Source organism: Neoarius graeffei, chromosome 22, assembly GCF_027579695.1.
Source record: "Neoarius graeffei isolate fNeoGra1 chromosome 22, fNeoGra1.pri, whole genome shotgun sequence".
NCBI lineage: Eukaryota > Metazoa > Chordata > Actinopteri > Siluriformes > Ariidae > Neoarius > Neoarius graeffei.
In genome coordinates, this window is record NC_083590.1 from 1,663,456 (window position 1) to 1,676,879 (window position 13,424).

Consider the following 13,424-nt stretch of genomic DNA (forward strand, 5'->3'; position numbering starts at 1 on the left):
TGTGTGCAGAATGCTGTGTGTGCAGAATGCTGTGTGTGGAGTCGCAGCCTGTAGCGTGTGTGCAGAATGCTGTGTGTGGAGTCGCAGCCTGTAGCGTGTGTGCAGAATGCTGTGTGTGGAGTCGCAGCCTGTAGCATGTGTGCAGAATGCTGTGTGTGGAGTCGCAGCCTGTAGCATGTGTGCAGAATGCTGTGTGTGGAGTCGCAGCCTGTAGCGTGTGTGCAGAATGCTGTGTGCAGAATGCTGTGTGTGGAGTCGCAGCCTGTAGCGTGTGTGCAGAATGCTGTGTGCAGAATGCTGTGTGTGGAGTCGCAGCCTGTAGCATGTGTGCAGAATGCTGTGTGTGGAGTCGCAGCCTGTAGCATGTGTGCAGAATGCTGTGTGTGGAGTCGCAGCCTGTAGCGTGTGTGCAGAATGCTGTGTGCAGAATGCTGTGTGTGGAGTCGCAGCCTGTAGCGTGTGTGCAGAATGCTGTGTGTGCAGAATGCTGTGTGTGGAGTCGCAGCCTGTAGCATGTGTGCAGAATGCTGTGTGTGCAGAATGCTGTGTGTGCAGAATGCTGTGTGTGGAGTCGCAGCCTGTAGCATGTGTGCAGAATGCTGTGTGTGCAGAATGCTGTGTGTGCAGAATGCTGTGTGTGGAGTCGCAGCCTGTAGCATGTGTGCAGAATGCTGTGTGTGCAGAATGCTGTGTGCAGAATGCTGTGTGTGCAGAATGCTGTGTGCAGAATGCTGTGTGTGGAGTCGCAGCCTGTAGCATGTGTGCAGAATGCTGTGTGTGCAGAATGCTGTGTGCAGAATGCTGTGTGTGCAGAATGCTGTGTGCAGAATGCTGTGTGTGGAGTCGCAGCCTGTAGCATGTGTGCAGAATGCTGTGTGTGCAGAATGCTGTGTGTGGAGTCGCAGCCTGTAGCATGTGTGCAGAATGCTGTGTGGAGTCGCAGCCTGTAGCGTGTGTGCAGAATGCTGTGTGTGCAGAATGCTGTGTGTGGAGTCGCAGCCTGTAGCGTGTGTGCAGAATGCTGTGTGCAGAATGCTGTGTGTGGAGTCGCAGCCTGTAGCGTGTGTGCAGAATGCTGTGTGTGCAGAATGCTGTGTGGAGTCGCAGCCTGTAGCGTGTGTGCAGAATGCTGTGTGCAGAATGCTGTGTGTGGAGTCGCAGCTGCAGTGCACTCTGTATCAGACAGCACGCGCACTCCTCATCTCCCACAATGCACTGCAGGAGGGACCCGGTGCCATGGTGCACCTCACAGCGCCCTGTGCGCCACTCAAATCGCTCCGGGAGGAAACGGCGAGCGCCAGACGGTCTGTTTCTGCTTATATAAATACAATAATAATTTAAAAAGCGTTCTGAGTGAGAGTAAAGCCGTGTGATCTCCCCCGCAGGAGGAAGTGAGGTCACACTGAACAGCAGCACGCGGAAGCTGCCTGTAGAGAAGCTGCGCTGTGATTGGTCGCCGGTGGGCAGCGCGTGGCAGCGTTGGAGTGGCGCGCGCGCGATCCTGTGTGTGTATGTAAATGAGTGTTAATAACACGACGTCATCACTTTAATCAGCGCGCGCACACTTTCCAGAGCTGTGGATGTGTACACGTGACTTGTTGTTAGGATCCCCAGCACTGCTGCTTCCGGTTTCCTGTGGAAAAGGTAAGAGTCATTCATCCACTGCGGTCTCTCACTCTACTTCCGGTCTTTAGCATTTACATTAATTAGCATATGGGTTTATTAACAGTGATCCGCATGCTCTGAGCTCAGCGCGTGCTGATGCTGCGCAGTATAGATGAGAGTGAGAGAGTGAGGTGAGAGAGTGTGTGAGAGTGAGTGAGGTGAGCGTGAGAGAGTGAGTGAGTGTGGTGAGAGAGTGAGTGAGAGAGTGAGGTGAGTGTGAGAGAGGTGAGAGTGTGTAAGAGAGTGTGTGAGAGAGTGAGTGAGGTGTGTATGAGAGAGTGAGGTGAGAGAGGGTGAGTGTGAGAGGAGAGGGTGAGTGAGTGTGAGAGGAGAGAGTGAGGTGTGTGTGTGAGAGTGAGTGTGAGAGGAGAGAGTGAGGTGTGTGTGTGTGAGAGTGAGTGTGAGAGGAGAGAGTGAGGTGTGTGTGAGAGAGTGAGGTGAGTGTGAGAGGAGAGAGTGAGGTGAGAGTGAGTGTGAGAGGAGAGGGTGAGTGTAAGAGGAGAGGGTGAGTGTGAGAGAGTGAGGTGAGTGTGAGAGGAGAGAGTGAGGTGAGTGTGAGAGAGTGAGGTGAGAGAGGGTGAGTGTGTGAGAGAGTGAGGTGAGAGAGGGTGAGTGTGTGAGAGAGTGAGTGTGAGAGGAGAGAGTGAGGTGTGTGTGAGAGAGTGAGTGTGAGAGGAGAGAGTGAGGTGTGTGTGAGAGAGTGAGTGTGAGAGAGGGTGAGGTGAGTGTGTGAGAGGAGAGGGTGAGAGGAGAGAGTGAGGTGAGTGTGAGAGAGTGAGGTGAGAGGAGAGAGTGAGGTGAGTGTGTGAGAGGGTGAGGTGAGTGTGTGAGAGGAGAGGGTGAGGTGTGTGAGAGAGTGAGGTGAGTGTGTGAGAGAGTGAGGTGAGTGTGAGAGGAGAGAGTGAGGTGAGAGAGGGTGAGAGGAGAGGGTGAGGTGAGTGTGAGAGAGTGAGGTGAGTGTGAGAGAGTGAGGTGAGTGTGAGAGAGTGAGGTGAGTGTGAGAGAGTGAGGTGAGTGTGAGAGAGTGAGGTGAGTGTGTGAGAGAGTGAGAGGAGAGAGTGAGGTGTGTGTGTGAGAGGAGAGAGTGAGGTGTGTGTGTGTGAGAGAGTGAGGTGAGTGTGAGAGGAGAGAGTGAGGTGAGAGAGGGTGAGGTGAGAGGGTGAGGTGAGTGTGAGAGAGTGAGGTGAGAGAGGGTGAGGTGAGTGTGTGAGAGGAGAGAGTGAGGTGTGTGTGTGTGAGAGTGAGTGTGAGAGGAGAGAGTGAGTGTGAGAGGAGAGAGTGAGGTGTGTGTGTGAGTGAGTGTGAGAGGAGAGAGTGAGGTGTGTGTGTGTGTGTGTGAGTGTGTGAGAGAGAGTGAGTGTGAGAGGAGAGAGTGAGGTGTGTGTGAGAGAGTGAGGTGAGTGTGTGAGAGGAGAGGGTGAGGTGAGTGTGAGAGAGTGAGGTGAGAGGAGAGGGTGAGGTGAGTGTGAGAGAGTGAGTGTGAGAGGAGAGAGTGAGGTGTGTGTGAGAGGAGAGAGTGAGGTGTGTGTGAGAGAGTGAGGTGAGAGGGTGAGGTGAGTGTGTGAGAGTGAGTGTGAGAGGAGAGGGTGAGGTGAGTGTGAGAGAGTGAGGTGAGTGTGAGAGGAGAGGGTGAGGTGAGTGTGAGAGAGTGAGGTGAGTGTGAGAGGAGAGTGAGTGTGAGAGGTGAGTGTGTGAGAGGAGAGAGTGAGGTGTGTGTGAGAGAGTGAGGTGAGAGAGGGTGAGGTGAGTGTGTGAGAGTGAGTGTGAGAGGAGAGGGTGAGGTGAGTGTGAGAGAGTGAGGTGAGTGTGAGAGGAGAGAGTGAGGTGAGTGTGAGAGTGAGGTGAGTGTGTGAGAGAGTGAGTGTGAGAGGTGAGTGTGTGAGAGTGTGAGAGGAGAGAGTGAGGTGTGTGTGTGAGTGTGAGAGGAGAGAGTGAGTGTGAGAGGAGAGAGTGAGGTGTGTGTGAGAGTGAGTGTGAGAGGAGAGAGTGAGGTGTGTGTGTGTGTGTGAGAGAGTGAGTGTGAGAGGAGAGAGTGAGGTGAGTGTGTGAGAGAGTGAGGTGAGTGTGTGAGAGGAGAGGGTGAGGTGAGTGTGAGAGAGTGAGGTGAGTGTGAGAGGAGAGGGTGAGGTGAGTGTGAGAGAGTGAGTGTGAGAGGAGAGAGTGAGGTGTGTGTGAGAGGAGAGAGTGAGGTGAGAGAGGGTGAGGTGAGTGTGAGAGGAGAGGGTGAGGTGAGTGTGAGAGAGTGAGGTGAGAGAGGGTGAGGTGAGTGTGTGAGAGGAGAGAGTGAGGTGTGTGTGTGAGAGTGAGTGTGAGAGGAGAGAGTGAGGTGTGTGTGTGTGTGTGTGTGTGTGTGTGTGTGTGTGTGTGTGTGTGTGTGAGAGAGAGAGTGAGTGTGAGAGGAGAGAGTGAGGTGTGTGTGTGAGAGAGTGAGGTGAGTGTGTGAGAGGAGAGGGTGAGGTGAGTGTGAGAGAGTGAGGTGAGAGGAGAGGGTGAGGTGAGTGTGAGAGAGTGAGTGTGAGAGGAGAGAGTGAGGTGTGTGTGAGAGGAGAGAGTGAGGTGTGTGTGAGAGGAGAGAGTGAGGTGTGTGTGAGAGGGTGAGGTGAGTGTGAGAGAGTGAGTGTGAGAGAGTGAGTGTGAGAGGAGAGGGTGAGGTGAGTGTGAGAGAGTGAGGTGAGTGTGAGAGGAGAGAGTGAGGTGAGTGTGAGAGAGTGAGGTGAGTGTGAGAGAGTGAGGTGAGTGTGAGAGGAGAGAGTGAGGTGAGTGTGAGAGAGTGAGGTGAGTGTGAGAGAGTGAGGTGAGTGTGAGAGGAGAGGGTGAGTGTGAGAGGAGAGGGTGAGGTGAGTGTGTGAGAGAGTGAGGTGAGTGTGAGAGGAGAGAATGAGGTGTGTGTGAGAGTGAGGTGAGAGAGGGTGAGGTGAGTGAGAGAGTGAGGGTAGATGAGTGAGTGAGTAACACCAGGGTGCAGAGTGAAGCAGGATGGAGGAGCTCAGGGAGTGAGTCAGGGTTATACAGGGTTACAGCATCATGCACAGTGTCCATAAGCAGACAGCTCAGAGAGGGAGAGAGATACGAAAGGAACACATGATGACCTGTTCTCAGAGCGCAGTGCTTTTCTTGAGCTGTAGGAATTTCCACAACATGATCTCAGGGCCCCTGAGCAGCTTTTAAAATAGGAGCGAGTCATAGGAGAACCTTACTTCCTTATTTGCTTTAATTTCTGCATTGTGTGTTGCAAATAAGCATCACAAAACTATATCAGGTTTATATAATAACGTTTCATTTCTTTAGCTGCTTTCACAATCCCAAGGTCAATAATTAAAAAAAATTCAGCACAAACTTCTGAAAGTTCACACCGACACCTTTCTGTTTTAGCCAGGATTAACGTTTTCAGCAGTCTGTGCTACAGTAGCGATTCTGTGGGAGCTAACCTTCCGACACCCATGACCCTGTCGCCGGTTCACCGGTTGTCCTTCCTTGGACCACTTTTGTTCGGTACTAACCCCTGTGGACCGGGAACACCCCACAAGATGGGCCACTTTGGAGATGCTCCGACCCAGTCATCTCACCATCACAATCTGGCCCTTATCAAAATCACAAGATCCTTACGCTCGCCTCTTTTTCCTTCTTCCAACACATCAACTTCAGCAACTGACTCTTCTTCTCCTTGCTGCCTAATAAGCCCCGCCCCTCGACAGGTGCCACTGTAATGAGATGATCAGCGTAATTCACCTGTCAGTGGGTTTAACGCTGTGGCTAACAGGGTAACTATAGCTGTTCCTCCTCCAGGCTTTGATAGATTCTCCACATCATGTTTTTTTTTAATTGGACCTTTATTTTACCAGCGTGAGTCCCATTGAGACATTCAGCCTCTTTTACAAGGGAGCCCTGACATACAGACGTATAGACATTGCACAAAGTATGACGAAACATAGAAACGGAGCACATTAAGAACAGGTTCAACAAAACATACATAACACTGGAGAGATTAAACTACAAAAACAAGTAAGCAAATCAAGACGAGTACCGCACAACACAGAAATAACTGAATGGTTAGTTAGTGAACGCATTTACGACTGTCAGATCGAAGGTGTTTGAGTAGCTTTTTAAAATGGCTGAGAGGAATAGCAACAGATAAGTGAAGATCTTTTTGAAGGAGATTCCAGCACCAGGGAGCTGCAAAGTGAAAAGCTGTCTTGCCTAACTCGGTCTGTGTTCGCGGTGTGTCTAATGCTACGTTCACACTGCAAGGCTTAATGCTCAATTCCGATTTTTTTGTGAAATCCGATTTTTTTGTGAGGTCGTTCACATTAACAAATATATGCGACTTGTATGTGATCCTCAGTATGAACGAAAAGCGACCTAAAAGTGTTCCGCATGCGCATTGCAGGATACGACGACGTCACACGCAGTGAGCATGGCCAGTGTTTACGGAAGTAAAACCGCCCGGTTGCGGTATGACCCATCCAATCTAGCTTGAATAGCTGCATCCCCCCAAATGGAAATCAGCTCCCTAACCTCTGCGTCCTTCCATTGAGAAGATTCAGAACCTTCACAGCCCGAAGCGTCCCTCGCATTGATGTCGTGCGCAGGGGCGCAGATACGTTTTTTGAACTGGGGGGGACAAAGCTGCCAGCAAACCAACCCCAACCCCGATATGCCTGTCAAACTTGTTGTGGGTTACCATAGCAACCAAGCTCAAGCTTGCAACCTGTGCAGTCTGCGCAGCTCAACCAACCGAATATCAGTCTGTTTTTTGTGAGTTGTTGCAACTATGTATACACTGCTGTGCACCTCAATAAACCGAATGGTAATTAGTCTTTTGATTTTTCCGTGAGGTTTGCCTTATGCAAAGAAAGACAGCATAGACGTTTTTTCCTCCCTATAAGTGGGGGGGACCGAGCGAGGTGAATTTAAATCTGGGTGGGACGAGTCCCCCCCTCTATCTGCGCCCGTGATTATGCGCCATGTTGTTGTAACTTTTTTTTGAGAGACCCGCCGCCTACTTCAGCGCAGAATAGTGACGTTTGTGGCTTGTTGATGACGTGTAAGTCGGATGAATGCGACCTGGCGGTTCAGACTGAAGTCGCATATGAAAAGATCGGATAGGAATCGGAATTAGGACCACATATCCAAACGGCCTGGGTCGGATTTGAAAAAATCGGATCTGTGTCGTTCATATTGTCAATAAAAGATCGGATACAGGTCACATATGGGCGAAAAGATCGGATTTGAGTCACTTCAGCCTGCAGTGTGAACGTAGCCTACGAGTATAATGTTATTTGAACATAAACTATAAGATGAGTGCATTTGAGACAGTAGATTAGAAAGAGATGAAGGCAGTTTCCCAATAATACCTTTATAGATAAAACTATGCCAATGGAGCCATCTGCGCAGTGAGAGAGAGCTGAAACCAGTCAACTCATAGAGAGTGCAATGATGAGTGCGTGGTTTGGCATTCGCAATAAAACGTAGTGCACCATGGTAAACTGTATCGAGGGCGTGTAGGGTGGTAGAGGCAGCATTCATGTATAAGATGTCGCCATAGTCCAGTACAGGAAGAAAGGTGGCATTTATCAGTTTCTTTCTAGCTTGAAGAGTAAAACATGCTTTGTTTCTAAAATAGAATCCAAACTTAATTTTCAGTTTCTGGGTCAGTTTCTCTATGTGAACTTTAAAAGTGATCTTGTCTTCAATCCACAAACCTAAGTATTTGTATACTGAGACTTTCTCTATACATTGGCCATCTAGGGTGGTTATTATTAGGGAGTGGAAGCTAATCGTGATTTAGTGAACTGCATGACCTTAGGCCAAAAAAAAAAAAAAAAAAGTGTGTTTCCGGTAACATGAAATACTAAAATAAGGTCGGTAGGTAGGAAAAAGTTTTTTTTTTTTTCTTAATTTTTTTTTATTTTGTTCGAAAAAATTAACACAAGTAAACATCTTACAAAATAGTATTTTGGCACAGAATCCTTTATACCACACGTCATAATAAAATAAAAGTGTTTTAAATCTTTAAATGAATAAAAAAAATATCGCGAGAGTTCAAGTTATGATCTACGGAAGCGTATTGCTGCCACACTCAAAAAAATTGGCTCAAGTAATTACGTGAAAAGATATTGTTAAAAGTTATCACGTTTTTACAATATATTTATCATGTAATAACATAACATCACGTGATTTCATGATACGAAATTATCACGTTATTTCATGATATTTTCATGTAATAACGTGAAAACACCTTATCAAGAAATAACGTGAAAATAACGTCCTAGGCTAGGCTACTTCCATTAAAAGCAGACGGCCTCGCCTAGCCTACTGTAGAACTTGGGTCGAGAAAAAACACCGAGCAAAAACATGGCTGAATCCTGAATGACTCTGATTTGTATAAATAGGGGACTACATAGGCGGCAAAATGTAGTGTTTTTCCCTGCCATGGAAGTGCACTTGTATACTGAAGAGGAAGCAATTTGCATTACAGCCTTGAATGAGGATTCAAAATGGCGCCTCGGCTCAGTTTTCCCTTCCTCCTTCAGTATACAAGTGCGCTTCCATGTTTATGCAGGCGGGCTGATAGAAGTGGCGAAACATTTTACTTTTTATCGTTTCTTTCACAACTTGAATGCGTTGAAACAAAAAATTATGACAAACTAACGCCGCTTACACTAAAATATCGAGGGAAATTTGTAATAAAAACTTTACGTTCGGCAATTTCGACGCGGAAATTCTTGATCGGTCGGGTTACCGGAAACACACTTTTTTTTTTTTTTTTTTTTCTTTTTTTTTTTTTAGCCTTAGTCTTTTTGGCATTTAAAATCAATCTTAGGCCAGCAAAAGTGCTCTGTAATGAGTTAAAGGACTGCTGTAACAATTGGTTCGCTTGAAACAGGGTAGAGGCATCACAATATAAAACTGTGTCGTCTGCATACAGATGGATCTTAGCATTTCCAACAACAGAGGCAATGGTGTTGATGTATATGGTGAAAAGGGCTGGACCCAATACTGAGCCTTGGGGGACCCCATTCATGACCTCCATGGGCAGAGAACTGACACCAACAACAGTTTGAGTTCTGTTGGATAGATAGTCCTTAAACCAGCCAACAGCCTTTGAGCTCATGCCAGTGTTAAGCAGCCTGTTTAGCAGGATAGTGTGATTGACCGTGTCAGAGGCCTTGGACGGGTTAATGAACAAGGCAGCACAGCTCATCTTCCTGTCCAGTGCCTTTATAATGTCATTTAAAACCTGAGATGCTGCAGTGATGGTACTATGCTGGGTCCTGAAACCCGACTGTGCCGGACTAAGGATCTCGCATGGAACATAAATTCCTTAACCTGGGTGTTTACTAGGGACTCCAGGATCTTAGCAAGAACAGACCATTTTGAAATTGGACGGTAATTATCTAAATTAGCGGGGTCCCCCCATGCTGTAAAGGTGAAAAGTTAGTTGTAATATAAAACACAACACACACCTAAATCACATAACTACTCTGGAGTATAAACCTGTACTGTCTTCTTACCTCCATTAGTGTGTTTTCTACCTGTGTGTGTGTGTGTTACAGGAGTTTTACCGAGTGTGTGTCGCACCCCACTGGCCATGCTGAGTGTGTGTGCTGTGCTGCTGATTGCAGCATTCAGTGCTGTGTGTTCCATGAACTCTAACACACACACACCGCGACAAGGACACGACTCCAACCTGGAGATCTGTATCCTACTGTGTGTGTGTGTGTGTGTGTGTGTGTGGTTGATATTGGTATCTGTTATTTTCCTAAGTGTGTGTTAGATAAGCGTCTGTTTGAAGTGAAGAGGAAGGATCAGCTGAACGCGCTGAAGAACCTGGTGGATCTGAACGATGTTAATCAGCAGTACAAAATCATTGACATCATGTTGAAGGGGCTCTTTAAGGTACTGCACTCCTCTCATCTGTCCGTCTCATCTGAACATTTCTATCTTCTCTCTTACTTTGTTTTACCTGAAGGGTGTGTATACTGTGTGAGGAGATGTAAGGCAGGGCGAGATGGTGTGAGGCAAAGTGAGAAGCTGCCAGTTGGTGCAATACAGGGTGTGGCGGGTTGAGGCTGCGCTCTTACACACTTTTATCCAGGTTCTGGGGGGGGGTGTTCTGACAGGGCTGGTAGAAGTAGAGCAGCTAGCGGAGTGGAACGGAGATTATGAGGGTGTATCAGTGTGTGACCCTCTCCCATATCTGTTCTGAGCGCTGGCCTCAGGAGTATCTGTTCTAACGTGTGTGTAGGTACTAGAGGACTCGAGAGCTGTTCTTGTAGCTGCGAATCTGCAGCCAGATGATCCGTTTCCTCTGGATGATAAGATTAAAGAAGGTGAGTTTCTCCTCATCAGATGAAATGTATAAGATTAATGCTGTATATCGTGTGTTTATTCCTGTGTGTGTGTGTTTTACGCAGCATACTCCCATGTGGTGGAGAACACGGCGTTTTTCGGGGATGTAGCTCTGCGTTTCCCGCGTATCGTCCATCATTACTACGACCGTAATGCTGAGTGGGGGAAGATGCTGCGCTGGGGGCTGAGCTTCTGTAACCAGTCAGGAGTGTTTACCGGAGGGAGTCACCAACAAGTCCTCACGCTGGTGTGTGTGTGTTCTGAGTTTGGAATACGCTAGCAGTCCTGCCCCTTTAGAAGCCCGTTACCGTTAAAGCTGTAAGCGTTGGTGTGCTGAAGTCCTGATCAGACCCACTCTCTCGTTACAGATGTCTCAGGAGCTGGGCATCACAGAGAAATCTCCAGACTTCATTAACCCTTACCGTACCGACAAAGATGATGTGAGACACGCATGCGCACACACCACATACACAGGGTGCTATTTACATATGAACTTCAGCTCTCATGTGTACACTATATGGCCAAAAGTATGTGCACCCTTGGTGTGTTTGTGTTGAACATTCCAGATTTATTCCCCTTTCCTGTTGTTCTCTTCTGGGAAGGCTCTCCGTTAGATTTTGGGGCGTGGCTGTGTGTTCATTAGCGAGATCAGACGCTGATGTTGGGATGTTGAGGCTCCAGTTCGTCCCAAAGGTGTTCAGTGGAGTTGAGTTCAGTCAGGGCTCTGTGCAGGACACGCGAGTGCTTCACTCCAACCTTCACACACACAGGAGCATCGTCATGCTGGAACAGGTTCGGACTCTTCGTTCCAGTGAAGGGAAACTGCGAAGTTGCAGCACGCAGAGACGTTCTATACCACTGTGTGCTTCAGACTTGGTGGTGTGACGCCTGCGAGCGTTTCGGGGCGGTGCCTCTGTTGACAGCGCGGAGCTGGAAGTTGATTGTGCTGAATGTCGCCAGCTGCGAAGCCTTCACCTAGGCCTATTAATAGGACTTTGTTTGTGTGTGAGGTGGCCGTGAGCGTTAGGCTTCACGTTGGCCATGGGTTTGGTAATTTGTATTTGTTAAAATTGTATGAATTCCAGTAAAGAGCATGATTTTCTGTTTTTGAGTGCCTTATTTTGGGTTTGGGGTTATTTGTTTGAGTCAGAATGTAACAGTGGGAACAGTTTGGAGAAGAACCACATATGGGTGTGATGGTCAGGGGTGCACATACTTTTATCACTATCTTTCCACAGCATTTTGTTATTCTTTGAAGGTAACGGGGGGTAGGAAGAACTCGTCTTTAAGCAAGGCCGTGGTCCCTGCATGCGCAGTTTACAAAATGAGGCTTACTAGGTTCCTTATTTTTAAAAAATCTATTTATGGCATGTCGGATCCCTGTCAGTGAGCTGTTACTATAGCAACAATGACTTGTTAGAAAGGGTGCATTAATATGAAGCTGCGATGTGCAGATGCATTACTGTCAGAGCTGCTGTTCTAGAGAATGAATCAACGCCGTCTGACCAGTCAGAGTCCAGAACTCCGCAGCACTGTGGTAATAATGCGAGTCTCTCTCTCTCTCAGGTACTCCACACCGCAGAGGCCTTCCAGAGAATTCTTCGTGAAGAACAGAAGCGCAGGAGGAAGGAGGAGAAGAGGAAAGAGATGAGGAAAGGGCCACGGATTTCCCGCTCTCGCTCTGAACTCTAACCCCCCGCCGGAGGAACGCTGAGGCGGGGACGGAGACGCGCTCGGATCTGCGAGTCAGAGCTCCAGCAGGTGTAGATGAGGTAGAGGAGCAGGTGAACAACAGGTCAGAGAGAGAGAGAGAACCGATTACACAGAAACGGAGGAGAAGTGAGCGCTGCATTACATTTACAATCTGAGTGAAGTTCAGCTGTGACGCTTTATCAGAGTTTATACTGTTTCACTGTAACGCTGGGAGAGAATGAGTGAATAATATATGTAATGTAAAGCAAAAATAATGAGCTTTATTAAACTGTATAAATGTGTGAGATTGTGTTTATAATGTTTAGGTAGGATGTAACGCCTTGTGTTCTAATCCTGTGTCTAACACTTCCCCTTGTTGACTTCCCCTGCATCGTAGGCCATGTGCAGAAACTTCATTTTCATCTCCATCATTTTCTGAAATCACTGTGTACGCTCGCTTCATTCTTAAACAACACCGCGGAGATCACTCAGCCAAGGGGTGATGTTAAAGCGGGATTGGAACACAGCCGTGCGAGCTCAGGGGAAGAAGGGGAATTCCTTTAGTGCACAACTGACAGTCTGATTTTTATACAGTGATGTGTTGCAGAAGGACAGAAGAGATTTAGCAGAATTTTCATACCTGAACTAGACGTCTAGGTTAGTTCGAGGTTCAAGATTTAATCGTGTGTGTGTGTGTGTGTGTGTGTGTGTGTGTGTGTGTGTGTGTAAAAGGCAGGTACGTTTTTACAGAATTGCAGTGAGCACCGCAGCGCTCTGTTTAACTGCAGCGGCTCAGTCAGGAATCAGATTTATATCATGAACACAATTATTGTAGATAAATTCTCCGTCTTGATGCTGCCTCCTGAACAGGACAGACTTAATTTAGAGAACACCGGCGCAGTGGTGTTTTAAATCCTCCACGATAATGACATTGTGTGTGTTAACTATCATTTAACTAATTATCATCAGATCCTGAAAACATAAATGTGACTTTAGGACAGTGGGCATTGTATAATATGTTCAAAATGATGATATTAAATATTTACTACATTTGTACAGATGCTGTGTGTGTGTGTGTGTGTGTGTGTGTGTGTGTGTGTGTGTGTGTGCGCATCCACCTGTAAAAACAGTGAGGGAGGTTATTAAATTAAAATCAGTGATCGATGAAGAGTAATGAAGAACTGCAAAAAGATTGTAAAATCTCCTGAAAATTTTCATTTCTGAAACCAGTTCAGATGTTTTTTGGATCACTAAAACAGTTCTTCAGATCTGTGAGATTCGACTCCCTCTGTTCAGCTAAAAGAACCAACCTAATGAATCGATTCAGAGAACTGACTCCGAGATCTGATTGGTCTGCAAGGAATAAATCACTGGGGTAAGGGGGGGGGAGTTGTCTCATCTCATCTCATTATCTGTAGCCGCTTTATCATTCTACAGGGTCGCAGGCAAGCTGGATCCTATCCCAGCTGACTACGGGTGAAAGGCGGGGTTCACCCTGGACAAGTCGCCAGGTCATCACAGGGCTGACACATAGACACAGACAACCATTCACACTCACATTCACACCTACGCTCAATTTAGAGTCACCAGTTAACCTAACCTGCATGTCTTTGGACTGTGGGGGAAACCGGAGCACCCGGAGGAAACCCACGCGGACACGGGGAGAACATGCAAACTCCGCACAGAAAGGCCCTCGCCGGCCCCGGGGCTCGAAC

The 13,424-nt window shown here is 47.6% G+C and overlaps 1 protein-coding gene across 2 annotated transcripts; it reads left to right on the plus strand.

The window, feature by feature from the left end:
• Positions 1-1,221: 1,221 nt before the first annotated feature.
• On the plus strand, positions 1,222-12,434 carry LOC132870499 (coiled-coil domain-containing protein 134-like). 2 transcript variants are annotated; one of them, XM_060904159.1, is made up of 8 exons: positions 1,222-1,304; positions 1,386-1,644; positions 9,222-9,365; positions 9,443-9,564; positions 9,914-9,998; positions 10,083-10,264; positions 10,386-10,457; positions 11,584-12,434. In XM_060904159.1, exons 2-8 carry the CDS (start codon positions 1,581-1,583, stop codon positions 11,707-11,709), a joined length of 795 nt encoding a protein of 264 aa, XP_060760142.1. In that variant the 5' UTR covers positions 1,222-1,304; positions 1,386-1,580; the 3' UTR covers positions 11,710-12,434. The 2 variants fall into 2 exon arrangements, with proteins under 2 accessions (XP_060760142.1, XP_060760141.1); XM_060904158.1 differs by having other exon boundaries at positions 1,303-1,644.
• The last annotated feature ends 990 nt before the right edge of the window (positions 12,435-13,424 follow it).